We start from the raw sequence: 16,920 nt of genomic DNA, 5'->3' as shown, positions 1-16,920 counted from the left end.
CATTGGAATGTAGAGCGAATGAAAAATGCACTACAATTTTATAAGGAAAAGGAAGAATATCATCATAAAATAATGAAAGAGGGAAAAATAGGAATATGTATGTTTTTATTCCGGGAAAGTTATTTAATAAAATAAAGTTAAAATGATCCAATAATTTTCTTTGGAACAAATCAAATTTGTAAAAGAAGGAATAATAAGTACAGAAAAATTCATTTTATTTCATTCCATTTTTAGTTTCTTTTATACAAAGTATTGGATTCGATTTCGATATCAATATCTCAGACCTAAATAAAAAAAAAAAAAAAAAAAAAAATACAATTTTTAGCACTATGGCTGCCAGTCGGTGAGCACAATAATTCAAAAATATTTTGAGATAGAAGAATATACCAAGACCATATACTGAATTCCAATATATGGTCTTTACACCAAATTTGTAGATTTATATCATATTTGGGACGAAATCCATTCATAGAATATCTGCCTTTCTCGCTGTTCAAATAAAAAACACAACAAAAAAATGGAAAGAGCTAGATGAATGGAATTTGGTACAAATATTTAATATCTAAAGTGTAAATATGTATGAAATTTGAGACCATATCCATCAAGGAGTGGACAATCTGTTTGATTGTGTTTTCACAAATATATAAATGCAATAACTCAAAAATACAATGACCTAAATATTTGTAATTTGGTATTTCATCTTGTGATTAGAAATGCAGTATTGTATCAGATTTTGGTTTAAATTGATCGGAAAAATTGATTTTGGTGTTCTACTGTAAGTGTATTAAACCACATAACAGCGATTAATCGCAAAAAAAGTTAAATAAATTACAATAATATTCTTTTGATAACTACTGTTCGCCTATGGCGTAAGGTTAAGTATATATAAATACATTAAGAGTACGCGAGAAAGTTTCGGCGAGACTTCTACTGCTGGTTATACATGTACAGCGGAAATCGCATCATTTTCAACATACAAGTGTCTGAAAGTTGTTTTTATCCTTATTTTTATATGTACATATTTTTTTTCTATATATGTAGTTGTTTCTACTTACCTCTGTAAGCCTTGTGCTGTACTTTGTGGTGCACAAGGATTGACTTATTATTAATAAAAAAAAAAAATAAAAAAAAGTGTCTGAAAGGTCATTTGCAACTTTTAAGGCTAGGTCAGGAGTACAGAATACCATCTTTGATATAAAACACGAAATCGGAAGAGCAAATGTTGCCAACTACAGAGCTTAGCTCTTTGTCAGAGAATTAAGTAAAAGAAAAGACAAGATAATTTTTAAGGCAAAGTTTAATTGAATGCAAATTCACAATAACGCAACAAAATTGAATGGATAAAAACATTACAAGTCATATATAGCATGATGAAGACAATTAGGAAACAACTTCAACAATATATTTGTTTATTTAGCACATTAGCTACCGCGTGAATCGCATGTGATTCATATTCACTTTTTCCCCTTTAAAGCAGTTAAGAGGTTGCAAAGTATCATCTGATTAGATAAATGGCCAGAGTCATAGCCGTGAGTCATGACAGAAAAATGTTAAAGTAGTAATTTAAAGGAATTGCTGTCAGAAACCAACCTGCTTAATCAGTTTTTATTCACCCAGTTGTGTGATCCCTTTGTTTTTAATTAGTCGTCACAGGTAACCAGCTTGTTCATCGTGAATATTGATTTGTGATTTGTATATATTTGATATAAAAATTTCATGCCATGATTACGCCAAATTGTCTAAACGCCGTATTATTTTAATTGTTCTAAGTTTCGTAAACATTCCGAATAGGGACAGTCCCATAACACCACATTTCTATTAAAATCATAAATATTCAGTTCATCTATCTTCTGAATTTCGCGATATTATAGCCGTTTTTATTTGTCATAAAATACACAGATATAAATAATAAATAGAATAATCCTTCTTTAGCTTTTATAAACGGAAAAAAATTCTGGGATTAAATATTTGATGAAACAATGAAAACGATTTGAATTTCTGAACTATACTATCTATTGTTGAAAATTAAATTTTTTATTCGAAATTCACGAAAATATACACAAATATTAAACCGATATTATTATTAAAGAATTTTTTAAATTTTGAAATAGTGTGAAATTCAATTTTATGCGCCAATACTTTCGGAAGTTATCGCAGGAAAATGCCCAAATCTCAGTTTCAAATTAATTAAAATTCTAATTACAATTTCAAAAACTTGTTCCGAAAGGTATATCCTAACCCTACAGAGTACAAGTTTAATAACCCTGCGTCAAATGGCCTGGTCTATAGAAAACAACATTAACTTTCATCTTTATTATTAATAGAAATTTGTAACTTATGCTATAAAAGTTTAATAGAAATTTGTATTCTATTAAACTTTTATAGCATACTATCGATTCTTTTATTTAATTCACTAATAAAGAAAAAATTAGCGGGCGCATTTTGTATTTGATAGGTACCCATATTCAATTTCAAAACTGACTTACCTCTGTATGCACAATCTATTTTTAAAGTTTATAAATGACCTTTAGAAACAACCTATACATGAGTTCATACTTTTGTAAGTTTTTAGGCTTGCTTTAAAAAATATGTTAAAAAATGTACTAGCTATTTTTGAGGCACAATTTCTAAAAAAAAATTCAGTTTCGCAGCACAAACGGCATTCGTACCTTGACAATTTCATTGGGAATTCATTGCATATCTTATCTAAAAAAAAAAAAAAAAAACGTGAGAGGAAACAAAAATGCTTAAGGATATAAGATAAAACACGGACGTATAGTTATGCTATCATGACTGTGACACCATGCAAATTGCTTACAGTTTTCCAGACAAATTGCTTACTGAGAGAATCAAATTCTTACTGCTTCACTCGAGAAGAAATAATCTGATTCGGACAATTTAGCTTATTTGTCAATTAATTTTTCAAAGTTTACATATTCATCAAATTGTCAGCACAAATTTTATCTAGTATTCAAAAGATTATCAAATTTGCCACCAAAATATACCACAGTTTATTTTCAGCAAAATAGAAACACTTTCTTGGGATTACTCGATGCGATTTTCATAACTGTATCCCATCCCTACCTAAAAAAGAAGCCCGTTTTCCTTTTTCTTTTGAGAGTTTATAAGAGATTAAATATGGAATTTTATTATCAATTGTTTTTTTCTCACTTTCAGATGCTTTTAAGTTGAAATTTTGTACATTTATACATTCTTGTTAACTACAAACCATCTTAGTAACTGGATTAAATTAGCAGTTAATCGATGGATTTAATAAATTTTTAATTACATAATCATATTAAAAAATTTGAGATAATTCCAGACACAGATTCCATTTATAATAGCAAGTCAGAAATTAAAGATTAAAAAGAAATAAAAATAAAAATATATACTTTTTAAAATATGTTTCTATGTATCTTATACATAAATCTTCTAATTACAAAGTTTTTAAAAAGCTGTTTTCATTAAATTTTCGTCATTGTAGCTAGCATCAACAAATTTAATTAAAAAAAAAGAATTAATACATATGAGCCAAATTAGATGTATTCAACACATTTTAAAAGATACATAGCAATTTATCAAACAAAGTAGTATAAATGACAAAATAGGCAAGATTAGCATCTCCCTTAAAAAAAATATTAATAAAAAAAAGTAACAATAATAAAATAAAATAAAAATAATAATAATAAAAAATATTAATAAAAAAAAGTATTGTTTTTTTCATTTTTTAAAAAGATACATAGCTTTCAAAAAGTGGATAAGAGACTTTATGCAGAATGTTAAAATTTTGTCTTCTACTACTTTTGTCTGTCTACTACTATCAATCTACTTAATTATATATTTTATTATTAATTACACATTATTTTATGATTATTACAATTTTTTTTAATTGTTTGGCAAAATAAGAGTGAAAAATAGGGTTTATATTCCAAAATTTAATTTTAATTTAGAATAGAAATCCTATTAAATTCATTGATAAATGTTTCTTATATTATCTTGACTCATATTAGAAAACACTCCTATAAAACTATCACAGATTAAATATGAACTTCTGAAATTAATAATGAATAAGAACAATATAAAATCATATGTAATTAGGAAAAAAATTATTAATAAAGAACTAGTATAAAAAATATTCGAAGTCACATGCAAAAATATTAACTTCAATTTTATTTCCATAATTCAAATTTGCATACATAGTGGTAATGAAATTAATAATTCACAAATATCTGATATTCAACAATTTATGAAATCCGACAAAAGCTTAGCAATTTATGAAAAAAAAAATAATAAATCAGTCTAATCCATAGCACATGATATATTCAAACAATGACAAGATATAAAGTTCAGAGAAATTAATTTCAAAGCTTTCATTAAACAAAGATTAAAGAATAATTGTTTAAATCAATATTGCACATTTTTCCAAATAACAGATCATGTACAAGTCTTTGTTGTTATAATAAATAGTAAACATTAAAAACTTTTTTAACCAGTTTATACATGCATATGATAAATTTAGATTTAATAAAATTTCATTTGATTTATACTGTTTAGTAAAAAATATCTATAAAACAGTGACTAAAAATAAATTAAGAGATTGAAAATGTATTGAAAAGATACATATGCTTGTACGAGTATATTTAATTATACTTATTATGATAGCAAATCATGCATTTGAGAATATATCAAAATAAGGCATTTTTAGTATATAGAAAAAAAGAAATATATGACACAATAAATGTTCATTGCATAATAATTTTTTTTTTCATGTTAAAAAAAAAAGTTTTGATATACACTCACACTTTGAGATTTCATTCAAATATTCTCTCTCACTTTTTTTCTTTTTATCATAAAACTGGTGGGAAATATAAAACATCATTTCATGTAAATACATATCTGTGTACAAATCACAGACATTCAATACTAACAATATAACAGACAACACACATTTTATAAAGATCAAAGTTCTATTTAGAAAACTTACACCATTATGGTATCCTTTCATTAGAAAAAATCAGATATCTTCATTAATATGAAGTAACAGTTATTCAAAAGCACCTTTTATATATTTGTACTTCAGAAGAAAACTTTTGAAAGAAATTTTCATTAATTACATTTGTACAAAAGTCTTTAGATAAAAATAAACCAGAAAATATCATATAATCAACAAAAACGAAACACACATTGATAATAATTATATGTAAAATAATCAAGTCAGTTAAAATACATAAAACAAAATATACAAATCACTATTTACATAAAAACTAAAAGATTTCCATTAAAATATTTTAGTTTTACAACATTGAATTGAGATAGATTAATTTTATAGTTATACAAAATAAGCCTATAAGTAAGAAAATCAAGCATCTATATAAATATGGACACGTTAAAAAAAAAAGACACATTTTAAGTCTGAATTCATTTAACAATAAACTAGTAATTACAAAAAATGTCTGCAAAAGTAACTTGAGTTCAGATACCAGAAAAGGAGATAAAAGAAGCAAATTCTTCAAACTCAAATATATACTGTTAGGTTGAATTTCATGAAATATTTTACATTCAATATTTTAAGAAACTTAATAAAGAAAATTTTTCATATATGTATATATGAATCAATAGAATTTTAAAACAAAGCAATATTTCAATAAAATTTAGATGAATTCACAACAAAACATTTAATATAAACAATTACATAGTAACATTGATAAAACAAATATCAACAATATATTCAGTTTCAATACAGAAAAAGGCACTATGAGATTTTTTTTTTTTTTAAATTTGGATTAACAATTAAACAAGTGATATATAAAAATGAGTTTTTCATTTTCAACAAAGAAGCAAATTAACATCAGATCTTACACATGTATCATCAAAAGAATAATCAGAAATGAGAAAGTTGCTTTGTTCTACTTATTACCTGTAATATTCTAGAAGATTATAAGGAAATAGCCTCTTCTAGACATTTAAATGTTTAATATACATGCAGAAAAAGAAATAACTCAAAACATTTAAAATTTAAATATATTTATAAAATTTTTCATAGCAAGCAGTTTACAAATCGAATACTCTAAAAATTAAAAAAAAAAAGTTATCTCAATAATTATATAAAATGATTGTATCACAGAGGAATTTATAGGCATCAAGTGAATTTCTTTAATTGTTCTGTTAAAAATACTCTCCAGAGAAGCAGCTATGTTTAAGGAGTCTTGGCAGAAGGATCCACAAACTTTAAGGCCTAAAATATTGAAAACAATTTAATACATAAATTATTGAACATTTTCATCACATATACTTAGATACAAGCAAAAAGACAAGCAACAACATAGTATTAACTTTTGAAATGATAATTCAAGTTATTATTTATGTAAATATTTATTTTAATGGATTTTTCTAAAAATGTACAGAAGTAACAGTAATTAAATTTACATACATTACACCTTTAAATAAACTTTCGAAGCAATTTACCCAACTATTTAACTTACAATCCATTGACTTCATATTCAGTAGCTGTAAGAACATTATATTGTCTCCCATTTCCCCAAAAGATGAGAAAAATCTTTATCATTGGAATCATCCGATTTTTAAATTATTTTTCAAGCAAAATAATAAAAGAGAGAGGATAAAAAAAGTTCTCATTAAATATGATGAAATGCGATATTACAATTAGAACAATGTATAAAAATCTCATTAAAATGAAGTAATTAGAAATACAGTGCAGAGCACAAATTAGCAGAATGCAATTTTGTACATATGCATTATCCTAATTGTTTTCATCTAATTTTTTCAAACAATAATTTAATTTAAATGTGGTATGCTGTAAAAAGTAAAAAAGTTAAATATTGAAAATGAAATAAAAGAAACTGTAAAATCATAAAAGCAATTAGTGATGAAGGAATTTCAGATATAGAAGAAGACACAATCAAAGAATGAATCAAAATTGATCAATGAAGAATTAAATGATATTGTAAAACAAAAGATAGAAAAAAAAGAAGCAACAATGCAAAAGTTATTATGCACATTCACTTCACAAAAATTCAGTGAACTGTTACAAAAGAACAGAGGAACAATTCAATTTTGTTTGAAGATTGACTGTAATGAAAAATAAAGAGATCATTTTTAAGAAATGCATAGTAACAATTAGCAGCTTTAAAAAAAAAAAAAAAAAAAAAAAAACATGTATTTATTTATCAAGCAGTAATAATACTGCTTCCAGTTAACATTAATTTAATTTTTCACTCTTAATCATAATAACATTTTAGTTTATTTAAATCATGTAGACTTGTTAAATTTAAACTATTCCTCATATAATTTTTCTACGGAAAATTAAACTTGTGAAATCCAATTTTGCAGTGTATTATATTTTTATGACACAGTTCTCACTTTTGGTCAAGTTTACTGCAGGTTTAAAAAATCATCTTTTGCTTTAGCAAAAATTTTATAGAAGAATATAGAAAATCTGAAAATTATAATCTAACCTTCTGAAGTGCATGCACCCATGAAGCAGATTGTTTTCTATTGGGAATATCAGCTAAACATAAGCGGATTTCTTTTTCATCTTTTTTGAAATCGAAGAATCTAATCACAGCTCCAGCTATTTGTGCTGCTCCTAGATAAAGAAAATAAATAAATAAAATAAACAAATAACAAAAAGAGATCTAGGGTACATTTATAAAGTTCACTTTATTTCAAAATGAATTTTTACCTGAAATATTATAGTGCAATTTATAAAAATATTTTTAAATTGATATAAATGAGAAAATCATGGTATAAAAAATGCTTGTAATTAATATTGATGATTTTAAATTGCTCAAAAGGGAAATATTAAAATCTATACAAATATTTCATATGAAGGAAACAAATGACTACATTTTCATTTAGTACTTTTTTTCCCAATACAGCCTAATGGTATATGACACAGTGACATAGCGACTGGGGCAAAAAGGGTATGGTTGCATCAGAAATTCTAGTATTAGTGGTTTTATTGAGAAAAAATATTAATTCATTTATGCCTTTTTTTTTTAAAAAGTTAAATGTTATGATGTGACCCAAAAAATACATTATGCCCCAGGCGACGTATACTCAGGTAATACCACTGATATGATATAAAATAAATATGGCACCTTATACATATGCCATGATATTATATCACATTATACATATGCCATTATATTATGCCCTGATATAAAATAAAATCAATAGGAAATTAAATGTTTGGAACCATCATGTAAAACAAATCAGATTATTTTCACACAAATAATTTTATAACGAAGAGCTTTACTTTCAAATAAAATCACATAAACATGCAAGCTTTAGAATTGTAATCAATTCCAGCATATAAAAATACATCAATTTTTTGTATGATTCATCTATTTAATTATACATGAATTAAAAAGGCACATTTTCAAACATAAATATGGCCTACTCAAAAATTTAAATAAATTTTAATATAACAAAATCATTTTTAATGACAGACTTTATCTACTTTTTTTGATACACACAAATGTTAATGATTTAATGGTAAGGAATCTAAAATATAACAATGAATACATAGATTGGGTCTTGAATACAGTGATTCAAGTTAAAATTGAAATAATTGCTTTTCCATTTATCACCAAAACAAATGTAAAACAATTTTCTTGTACTCTTTCTTTTAACAGTACTCTTTCTTTTAACAGCATTCATCATAAATATTTATTACCCTTAAAGTCAACAGATTTAGCAGGTGATCAAGTCAGATTGTTTTAAAAAGCTAAATACATTTTGAGTATTCTGAGAATAATAATAATAATAAAAACTAGCTAAGAAATTTTAAATTCTCAATAATGATTATATTTGACTGTGCCAAAAGTCTGCAATGATATTTAGTATAAATTGAAAATATTTTTTTTTTTTTTGTATTTAAGTTTATTGAAAATTTACATATCATTTTCTTTGGTAACAATCTGGCATTTTTTGAAAATTTTCATTATCTCACTATCACAGAATGCCCCTATCTTATCATTAAAAAAACTGCTCTAAGCCTTATCTGTAGTCCTTTAGAGAAATGAATTTTTCCCTCTATAAGAAATTTTGTATAATGCAACAGACTGTAGACTGAAGTTGATTGCACAAGCACACAAAACAATATATGTATTTTAAAAATAAATAATAATTTGGTGCAAAAATAATAGTAGTTTTTTTTTCAGATTATTAAAACAAAGATGAGAAAAGAAAATTTATAAAATACTGTTGCATGAATTTAAACTGGGAATTGTAGAAGCATAAATAAGAGTAACATAAAAAAAAAAATACATAAAGATAGGAAATATATAGAACAAAATTGTTTTAAGAAGTCTTGTGGGAATGATAATCTTGAGAATGAAAAGGATAAGTCAATTAAAAACCATTGCTTGAACAGTTAAAAAAAATTACATTGTAACTTAAGATTAATCACTCAACATTGAAATGACACTTGCACCAAAATGAGAAGCCAGTAAAGCTCAATAGGTAAGCTCCATATACAGGGAACAAACAACAAAAGATTATTAGCGTTGTGAAAATTGCTTTCCTTTTTTCTTTTTTTTTTCTTTTTTGAAAAATTGAAATGGCCTGTAATGTACTGTTATATAGATACACTCACCGAGCATATTCTACTTGTTGCTTGGTAAAGAAAAACACCCAAACACTTACTAAAGAAAATATTGCATTTAAGAAGATTAGAAATTGGCAATCATCAAAAGCAATTCTCCAATACAACTCTCTAAGGTTGGTGAAATTATCACAGTCGAAAACTATTGCTGAAATTTGACAAAATGCATCAAGAATTACAATGTTTATTAGCACTGATGAACAGGAAATTCTTTCCTATAATAATGTCAGGCAATAAGTAACAACATGAAAACGCCTTTATAACTTTTATTAGTGCTAGATCTCCAGAATTCAACTCTTCAAATGAACATATTTTTTATGTGAAAGTTGTGTAGATTCCAATAATTCTTATATCAATTAAATAATGATACTTAAAATAATATATAATGGCTTTTAATTCAGTTTGTAAAAACATTTTTTTCCATTTATCTAGAGAGCATTGGTACAACAGTCCAAGATTTCAAATTGATGCTTGAATTTTTCGGTTAACACTTACTTTTGAAAGAAAACATAAGTAGCCATATTTTGCAAAAGTTAAACCCATTAAATTGAATTTCCCATGGAGATGGATAGAAAACACTGAATGTTCAACTGTTAAAATGAATTATTTTTGCATTATTTTTTACTAAAATGCATACAAATCTGAATGAAAGAAACAAAAATTAAAAAGACAATTCATAAGAATTACTGAATATTACAAACACACATTCCATATTAACAATAAATGGCAAAAGGAAAACACGATAATGTATTGAAGATGTTGCTGTTTATGATAGAGAAACATTTTAAAAATAATTTTCAGAGCAAAACTAGATTTTCCAAAAAATGGATCAGATAAGGATTTTTAATATGTGCAGAAAGAAAAATCCAGAAAATACAAGATTTATTGAAAGAGACAGTTTATCATAGAAATCATGATTTCAAAATGAGAAAATGTTATATAGAATCACTTGCCCATACCTTCCTTGAACAAAAATAATAGAAATATTGGACATCTTATTACTTTATAGTAGAGACAAATGCTTTATGTATTTTCATTAACAACAACAAGAACAAAAAGATTCTTTTAAATGATCGAATTGGCGAAGGCATACCTTTGCATGTAACTTCACCTTTATATATGTATTTATATGCTTCAAATCAAGTTCCTGAAATTTTATTTCCTTCATTTCTTATTTAATAAGCTATTTTAAAATGGAACATTCATTTAATTTCAAATAATGCAGCAAATCAATTCAGAATGCATTATACTTTTTGTCATAATACAAATCAATAAAAACCCAAATTTTAACAAATCCAACACATATAGATGTAAATTTATGTTTATTTTATATGCTCACAATGACAATTTATACCTCCAGATGAACTGGATCCTAATACTCGGACTGATACTATATCTACTAAGGGCACTGGATTGTGTTGCCACATATTTCCACCATCAAATATTATTGCCCTATAAAAAATAAATCATTTAGAAATAATAATAAAAAAATGCTATAAATTGATAAATAAAAAGCAACAAAAAGTTAACTACTGATGATCTTTAGATAAGCAGCAAAACAGTGGAATTAAGGTCCCTGATCCATTGTCTTCATCCAAATTAAAATTTGCACCTAAAAATAAATTTTATGTTTAGAATTATTAAAATAAATTAATAAAGAATTTGAATTAATGGATAAAAAACGCTCAATTTCTTTAAAGTTTAAAAAAATTTATATTGTAGGGGATAGTTTCAATAATTTAATGAAAACTATTTTGGCTCTTATGATATTATAATTATTTGTTAAAATGGCATAATTAAAAAAAAGAATTTAAAATTTCATTATATTTTGTGCAATAATCTCATCATTTTATCAGCTCTACCATTTCTAAAACGATAAATTTTATTATCACATTAGGGAGAGAGAAAACAATTTTAGTGCAATGACACTTTTTCAGAAAAAAAAAGTTCATTGCTTCTTTTAAAATTAAAAATATCATAAATTTATCAATATTGTACTTTTTTAAATCAGAATCAGCCTTTAGAACATCTGAATTATCAAATTACATTGATGTAATTACATTACAAAATCTAATTAGAAAGGATATAAACTTACAATGCTATTAAACATAAAAAAAGAAAAGAAAATAGACCCAATTTCCTACAAGATTGTTGTTAATAAAGTTGCAAAGGGATAAAAATATAACAGATTTAAAGGCAAATAACAGATTTAAAATCATATAAAAACACCAAAACTAATTAATTCAATATTTGGTTTTTAATACATCATTTTATTGTCCAGCATCTAATTACTGGACAGATACTTTTCTTTTGTCATCACATGAAAGATAATATTCTAAAATGTAGATTTTAAGTCTTAATATTATTAACAATTATTAGATAAAATCTTCTTAATTTAAATAATTAATTTCAGAAAGTAAAAAGTGAAAAATTCAAACACAAACAAATGCAATATTAAAGATTATAAACTGAGATTTATCTAAGTTAATTCAGCTCATATTTTTATATTCTTCACTTGCAACTCAAAATATTTACAATTACATAGTTAACTAATTAAAATTCTAATGAAATTAAATAAAAAAAACAGCCAAAAAATTTGAAATCATTATTAAGACTAATAACATTACCCAGATATTTGATATATAGTAATCTTTGCTTGACAAATGATACTAAATTTTATATATATATATATATATATATATATATATATATATATATATATATATACACACACACATACAAGGAATATATATATGTATATATAAGGAATATATTGAATTTAACTGACTAAATTTTTATTCACAGAAACTCAGTAAATAGAAATGCAAATTTTCAAAAGTAATGAAACTTTTCAGAAATTTTAATACTTTTCTAAAATGCCACAATTCAAAATAATCAGGTTTAAATTTTTTTAATTGGAAAATTTACTCAAAAACTCTAATACCAGTTAAGCATAACATCAACAAAAACAATAATAATAATCTGAAGAAAAAAAAACAAGAATGAATAATAAAATACCTCTTTAGGATAATTATCAGAAATCATACAGAAAAACTATAAAAAACAGTAAAACTGTGCAAATAAATAAGAAGATTATCATTACTGTATGTTTCTGTGTATAAACCAAGAATTCTTTTTGATTTAAAGAATGGGTGTTGGCATTTATCTAACAATGTCACTAATCTTGTTAAAAACACTGATTTATATTCATTAACTGGACAGAATTGATAAATTTGTAAATATATTTAAGCACAACATATTTTATTTGTATACTTTTTCTATATTATATTATTTCTCAAGTTTAAGACACAATTTTAAATTACATAAGCCATTCTGTTAGTGAAAATGAAGTATTATTGTTGATTTATAGTATAAGAGGATTTATGGAAGAATGGGAGTACCTATGCTACTCTCCATTCTTCAAAATGTCCAAGCTGTTCTATTCTTAGAAATTTTTGAAATGCAATTGTTTATAGTTTAAAACTTGTCCTTAAAAAATTTCTCTTCGCAATCTTCTTTCAATCAAATATAAAAAGGCATAGAAAATAATAACTTATCACAGATACAAATAATCATATACAAAATTGCAAATAAATGAAAAAAAAAATGTGTCAGATTTATATAGAAAGATGATGCCAAAAGTGCTAGAGTGAAAACTAGCACTTTTGGCTTCAGGTACTTCATTTTACAATGACTTAATTGGAACATATTTAGTTTTATGTACTTGGTAATATATGGTAACATGCATAAATATCACAGGAATTAATTTTTTTTTAATTTTTTGTTTATATAAAAGTTATGAATTTTGGATAAATTTTTAAAGGGGGAAAAATGCATTCATAGCTTATATCTGGATTGGCTTATGTTTAAAAATGCACAATATATTTTTCATTGAGTTCTTGTATTTCTACAATAGGACTTTTAAAATATATTCCTGTTTCCATTGTACCAAAATTATAACTTCACATTTGGAAAATCTTAACTTTAGCATTCTTATTACTATACCTAAAAATAAATTTACTAACCATATCAAAAAATAGAAGTTCTTTATTTTATTAAAAGTTCTTATCTGGATCTTTTATTCATATATGGGCATAATGATAATATCATGCAGCTAAATTCTACCTCCAATTTTACATGCTAATTTTGTTTTTGTAATACATAATAATTTTATATTAAAAATTTCTTAAATCTTTCTTTATGTCTCCGTGCTATTTCATGATTGTAATGGAATAATTAAAGTACAATATCTATCACAAAAACTAAAAGTGCTTCATACACTGCTGATTTGATTGTTTTTATATTTTTAAGAAAGAAAACAATGCAAAACACTGAGCCAACTAGATTAATAAATTGATTCAGAATCTTGAATTCATATTTCAGAAATTTATATTTAAAAAGGGCGATAATTATAGTTTAAATTGTACCTCGAAGACAACAATAGAGCAATTAGCAAATTTTGTAAATAAAGCTAGAACATGGAATATTAAAATTGAGGCTAAATATTCCCAGTTTCTTGCATGAGACAATTCTATCTTAATACATGATAAAGTTATACAGTTATATCCTCAACCAAAGTAAGAGAATAATTACAAAATTAAACTGTTTTCAGAAAATATTAGATCATAAATTAACTGTGTTAAAAAAACATTCAAAAGTTCTCCCATTCCAAATAAAATAATTATATTAAACAACTTTTAGCCAACAAAGTAACACTAACCACTTAATAACACCTTCAGATGTTTTTCATAAAAATCATTTTCTTTTTTGGTCACCTCAACACAATCTCCACACACTCTTACAGGATCAACAAATGACATTCTTGGAAGAGGTAGTTTATTTTCACAACAGGGATTACAAAACACATTTCCACATCGTCTACAATGATGCTATAATAAAATAATAAGGGAAATAAGTCTTAAATGCCAGAAAATTTTAAAGAACAGATACAATATATTATCTATAATACTAATAAAAAACTTCTATAAAACATAATAAAAATAATCAAGCAATCACTTCAAAATTTATATAGGTTTTTCTCAGGTTTGAAATAAAAGCTAATGAAGGTACATTTTTGTTCAATTAGAATTTCTTTTAAAATAACTATCACATAAATTATTACAAATATAGAACTATTTTAAGATTTCTTTATAATAACTAACATCAATTTACTTACTATAAGAAATCCTAGAGATTCCAAGGGAAAAGAGTAATAATCCTTCATTTTGTTCTTAATTAGACTAACGTAGGTACAAAAAAAAAAAAAAAAAAAAACTTTTTTGGGTAGGAGTTTATAATTTTCAATAATGGACAGATGACCAAGAATACAAGTGTTAACATATTTGTTCATTCACTAAACTTCCATGCCACATAAATGGAAATCTGATTAAAAATGGTATATTTAACACATATTATTTCCCTATATTATCTCATTCACTAAAAAGGATATAAAATCCATATTTCCCTGGCCCTAAAATGAGACTTTTCCATCTGCCTCTTTTTGTCCAGTTCATAGTTTTAAAGCAGTTAAATATATTACTTGATAAATAAATAAAGAAAAATTGAAACTTAACTACAAAACATTTGACTATACTATAAAAAGAACTGAATTAACTCAATATTCTGAGATATAGCATTATAAATTTATCAGAATAAATAATGAATGTGCAAAATAAAAAAAAATTAAATATTAATTCCTATAAATAAAGTGCAAAATGAACAATCTTTAAAATATCGTAAATTTGAATTTTGCTTTCTAGTTCTTTAAGAAATTCAAAGGAACACATAAAAACATTGCTAGCCTGAAGTTTCTAAAATTTGATTAGGCATTTCTTTTCCAAAATCAAACACCTTTCATTTGTTTTATCCCAAAACTTTAAAAACAAAAAAAGGTAACATATTTAATATCAACCTATGTTATAACTGTGACATATATCTGTATTACACCTTCAAGCAAAATATCCTTTTATGCACAACATGAGTTTTTCTGTAAAATATTTTTTAATGCTTGAAACAAGAAAATTAAATGCTTATTAATTATTACTTTATGCATGAACACCTTACAGATTAAAAAAAAATGATTAATGTTCAAAAATGAGCATGCATCTGACTTTACTGATTCCGTAATTAGTTTCATTCTTAAATAGAGATACTAAAAACTAATGGTAACTATTTTAATAAAAACTAATTAATATTGGCAGCAATATACATTAAGAGAAAGCATCCTTATTTCACAAATTTTATTTTCTCTAAATGTAAATATGTCTTATTAAAATAATGTTAATTTATCATGAATTATTTTTATTAAATTTACATGTTTGTATAGCATGCATAGTTTGAAATTATTTAATTAAAAACTTATACAGTTGTAGAGAATTTAAAAATTATTTTGTACTTATAAAAAAAAAATCTAAAAGCATAAAAATGTTCAGTTTAACTAAAACATAGAATATTATCTAACCAAATATATACATAAATAATCTTAAATTTGAGCATGATCAAACCTTAAAATGTTAGTTAAATATATTTATACAAAATATTATTTGAGAAATAGAAAATATTTGCAGATTGTAATAATGCAATTCAAATTTGTTAAAATACTTACCCTGCGAGTTAAGAAATCAAATTTTGTATGGCAATGTGCACATGACGGTGACTAAATGGGAAAAAAATACAGTAAAAAATTTTTAATTTGGAACCTCAAGCAGCAATAGTAAAACTGCCATAAGAACGAACAAACAAGTGACATAATCATTACAATTAAGCATCAAAATAAAGTAATAAGAGAAAGAAATTGGTAAAAATTTACCGAAACTTTATTAATTTTATACCATAGAAAATGACATTTAATACAAACAATAGATAATTTAAATTATTTAAAAAATACATTAATGACAAAAAATTTTTAAATGACAAATTTCCATTCAAAATTTCGTAAAAATTGAGACTGTAACAAAAATAAATCTTAAGGAGTATGAAACTGTTTCAACAGAAAACAAAATATGCGCATATGGAAATGAATATATAAGAAATGTTAATAAATTACCTCTCCATCAGGAACCCAAAATGGTTCCCTTATTTCAAATGGACTAGTAGGTTCATCATCTAAACGAACTATTCTTAAACCACTTCGGCTTTTTACTAAACGTTTCTTACAATCTAAGTTCTCGTAAGACATTTCTCATATCCTATCCTGAACTATTATTGACAGATTTCGAAACTAGCCACTCGACGACTGCATACACACCCACCCCAGATGTAAATAAACATTAAGGATTCAGCAGTTACAGTTA

General features: G+C 24.7%; 1 protein-coding gene across 1 annotated transcript; it reads right to left on the bottom strand.

Moving 5' to 3' along the window:
* Positions 1–4,205: 4,205 nt before the first annotated feature.
* On the bottom strand, positions 4,206–16,888 carry LOC129977852 (zinc finger FYVE domain-containing protein 21-like). The gene is made up of 7 exons (XM_056090589.1): positions 16,674–16,888; positions 16,233–16,283; positions 14,349–14,517; positions 11,162–11,240; positions 10,983–11,080; positions 7,476–7,606; positions 4,206–6,235 (listed from the first exon to the last, which is right to left on the bottom strand). The coding sequence occupies exons 1-7, from the start codon at positions 16,803–16,805 to the stop codon at positions 6,197–6,199; spliced, it is 699 nt and encodes a 232-aa protein (XP_055946564.1). The 5' UTR covers positions 16,806–16,888; the 3' UTR covers positions 4,206–6,196.
* Positions 16,889–16,920: the final 32 nt, after the last annotated feature.

Source organism: Argiope bruennichi, chromosome 1, assembly GCF_947563725.1.
Source record: "Argiope bruennichi chromosome 1, qqArgBrue1.1, whole genome shotgun sequence".
Taxonomy (NCBI): Eukaryota; Metazoa; Arthropoda; class Arachnida; order Araneae; family Araneidae; genus Argiope; species Argiope bruennichi.
This window is presented reverse-complemented; position numbering and strand designations above follow the sequence as displayed.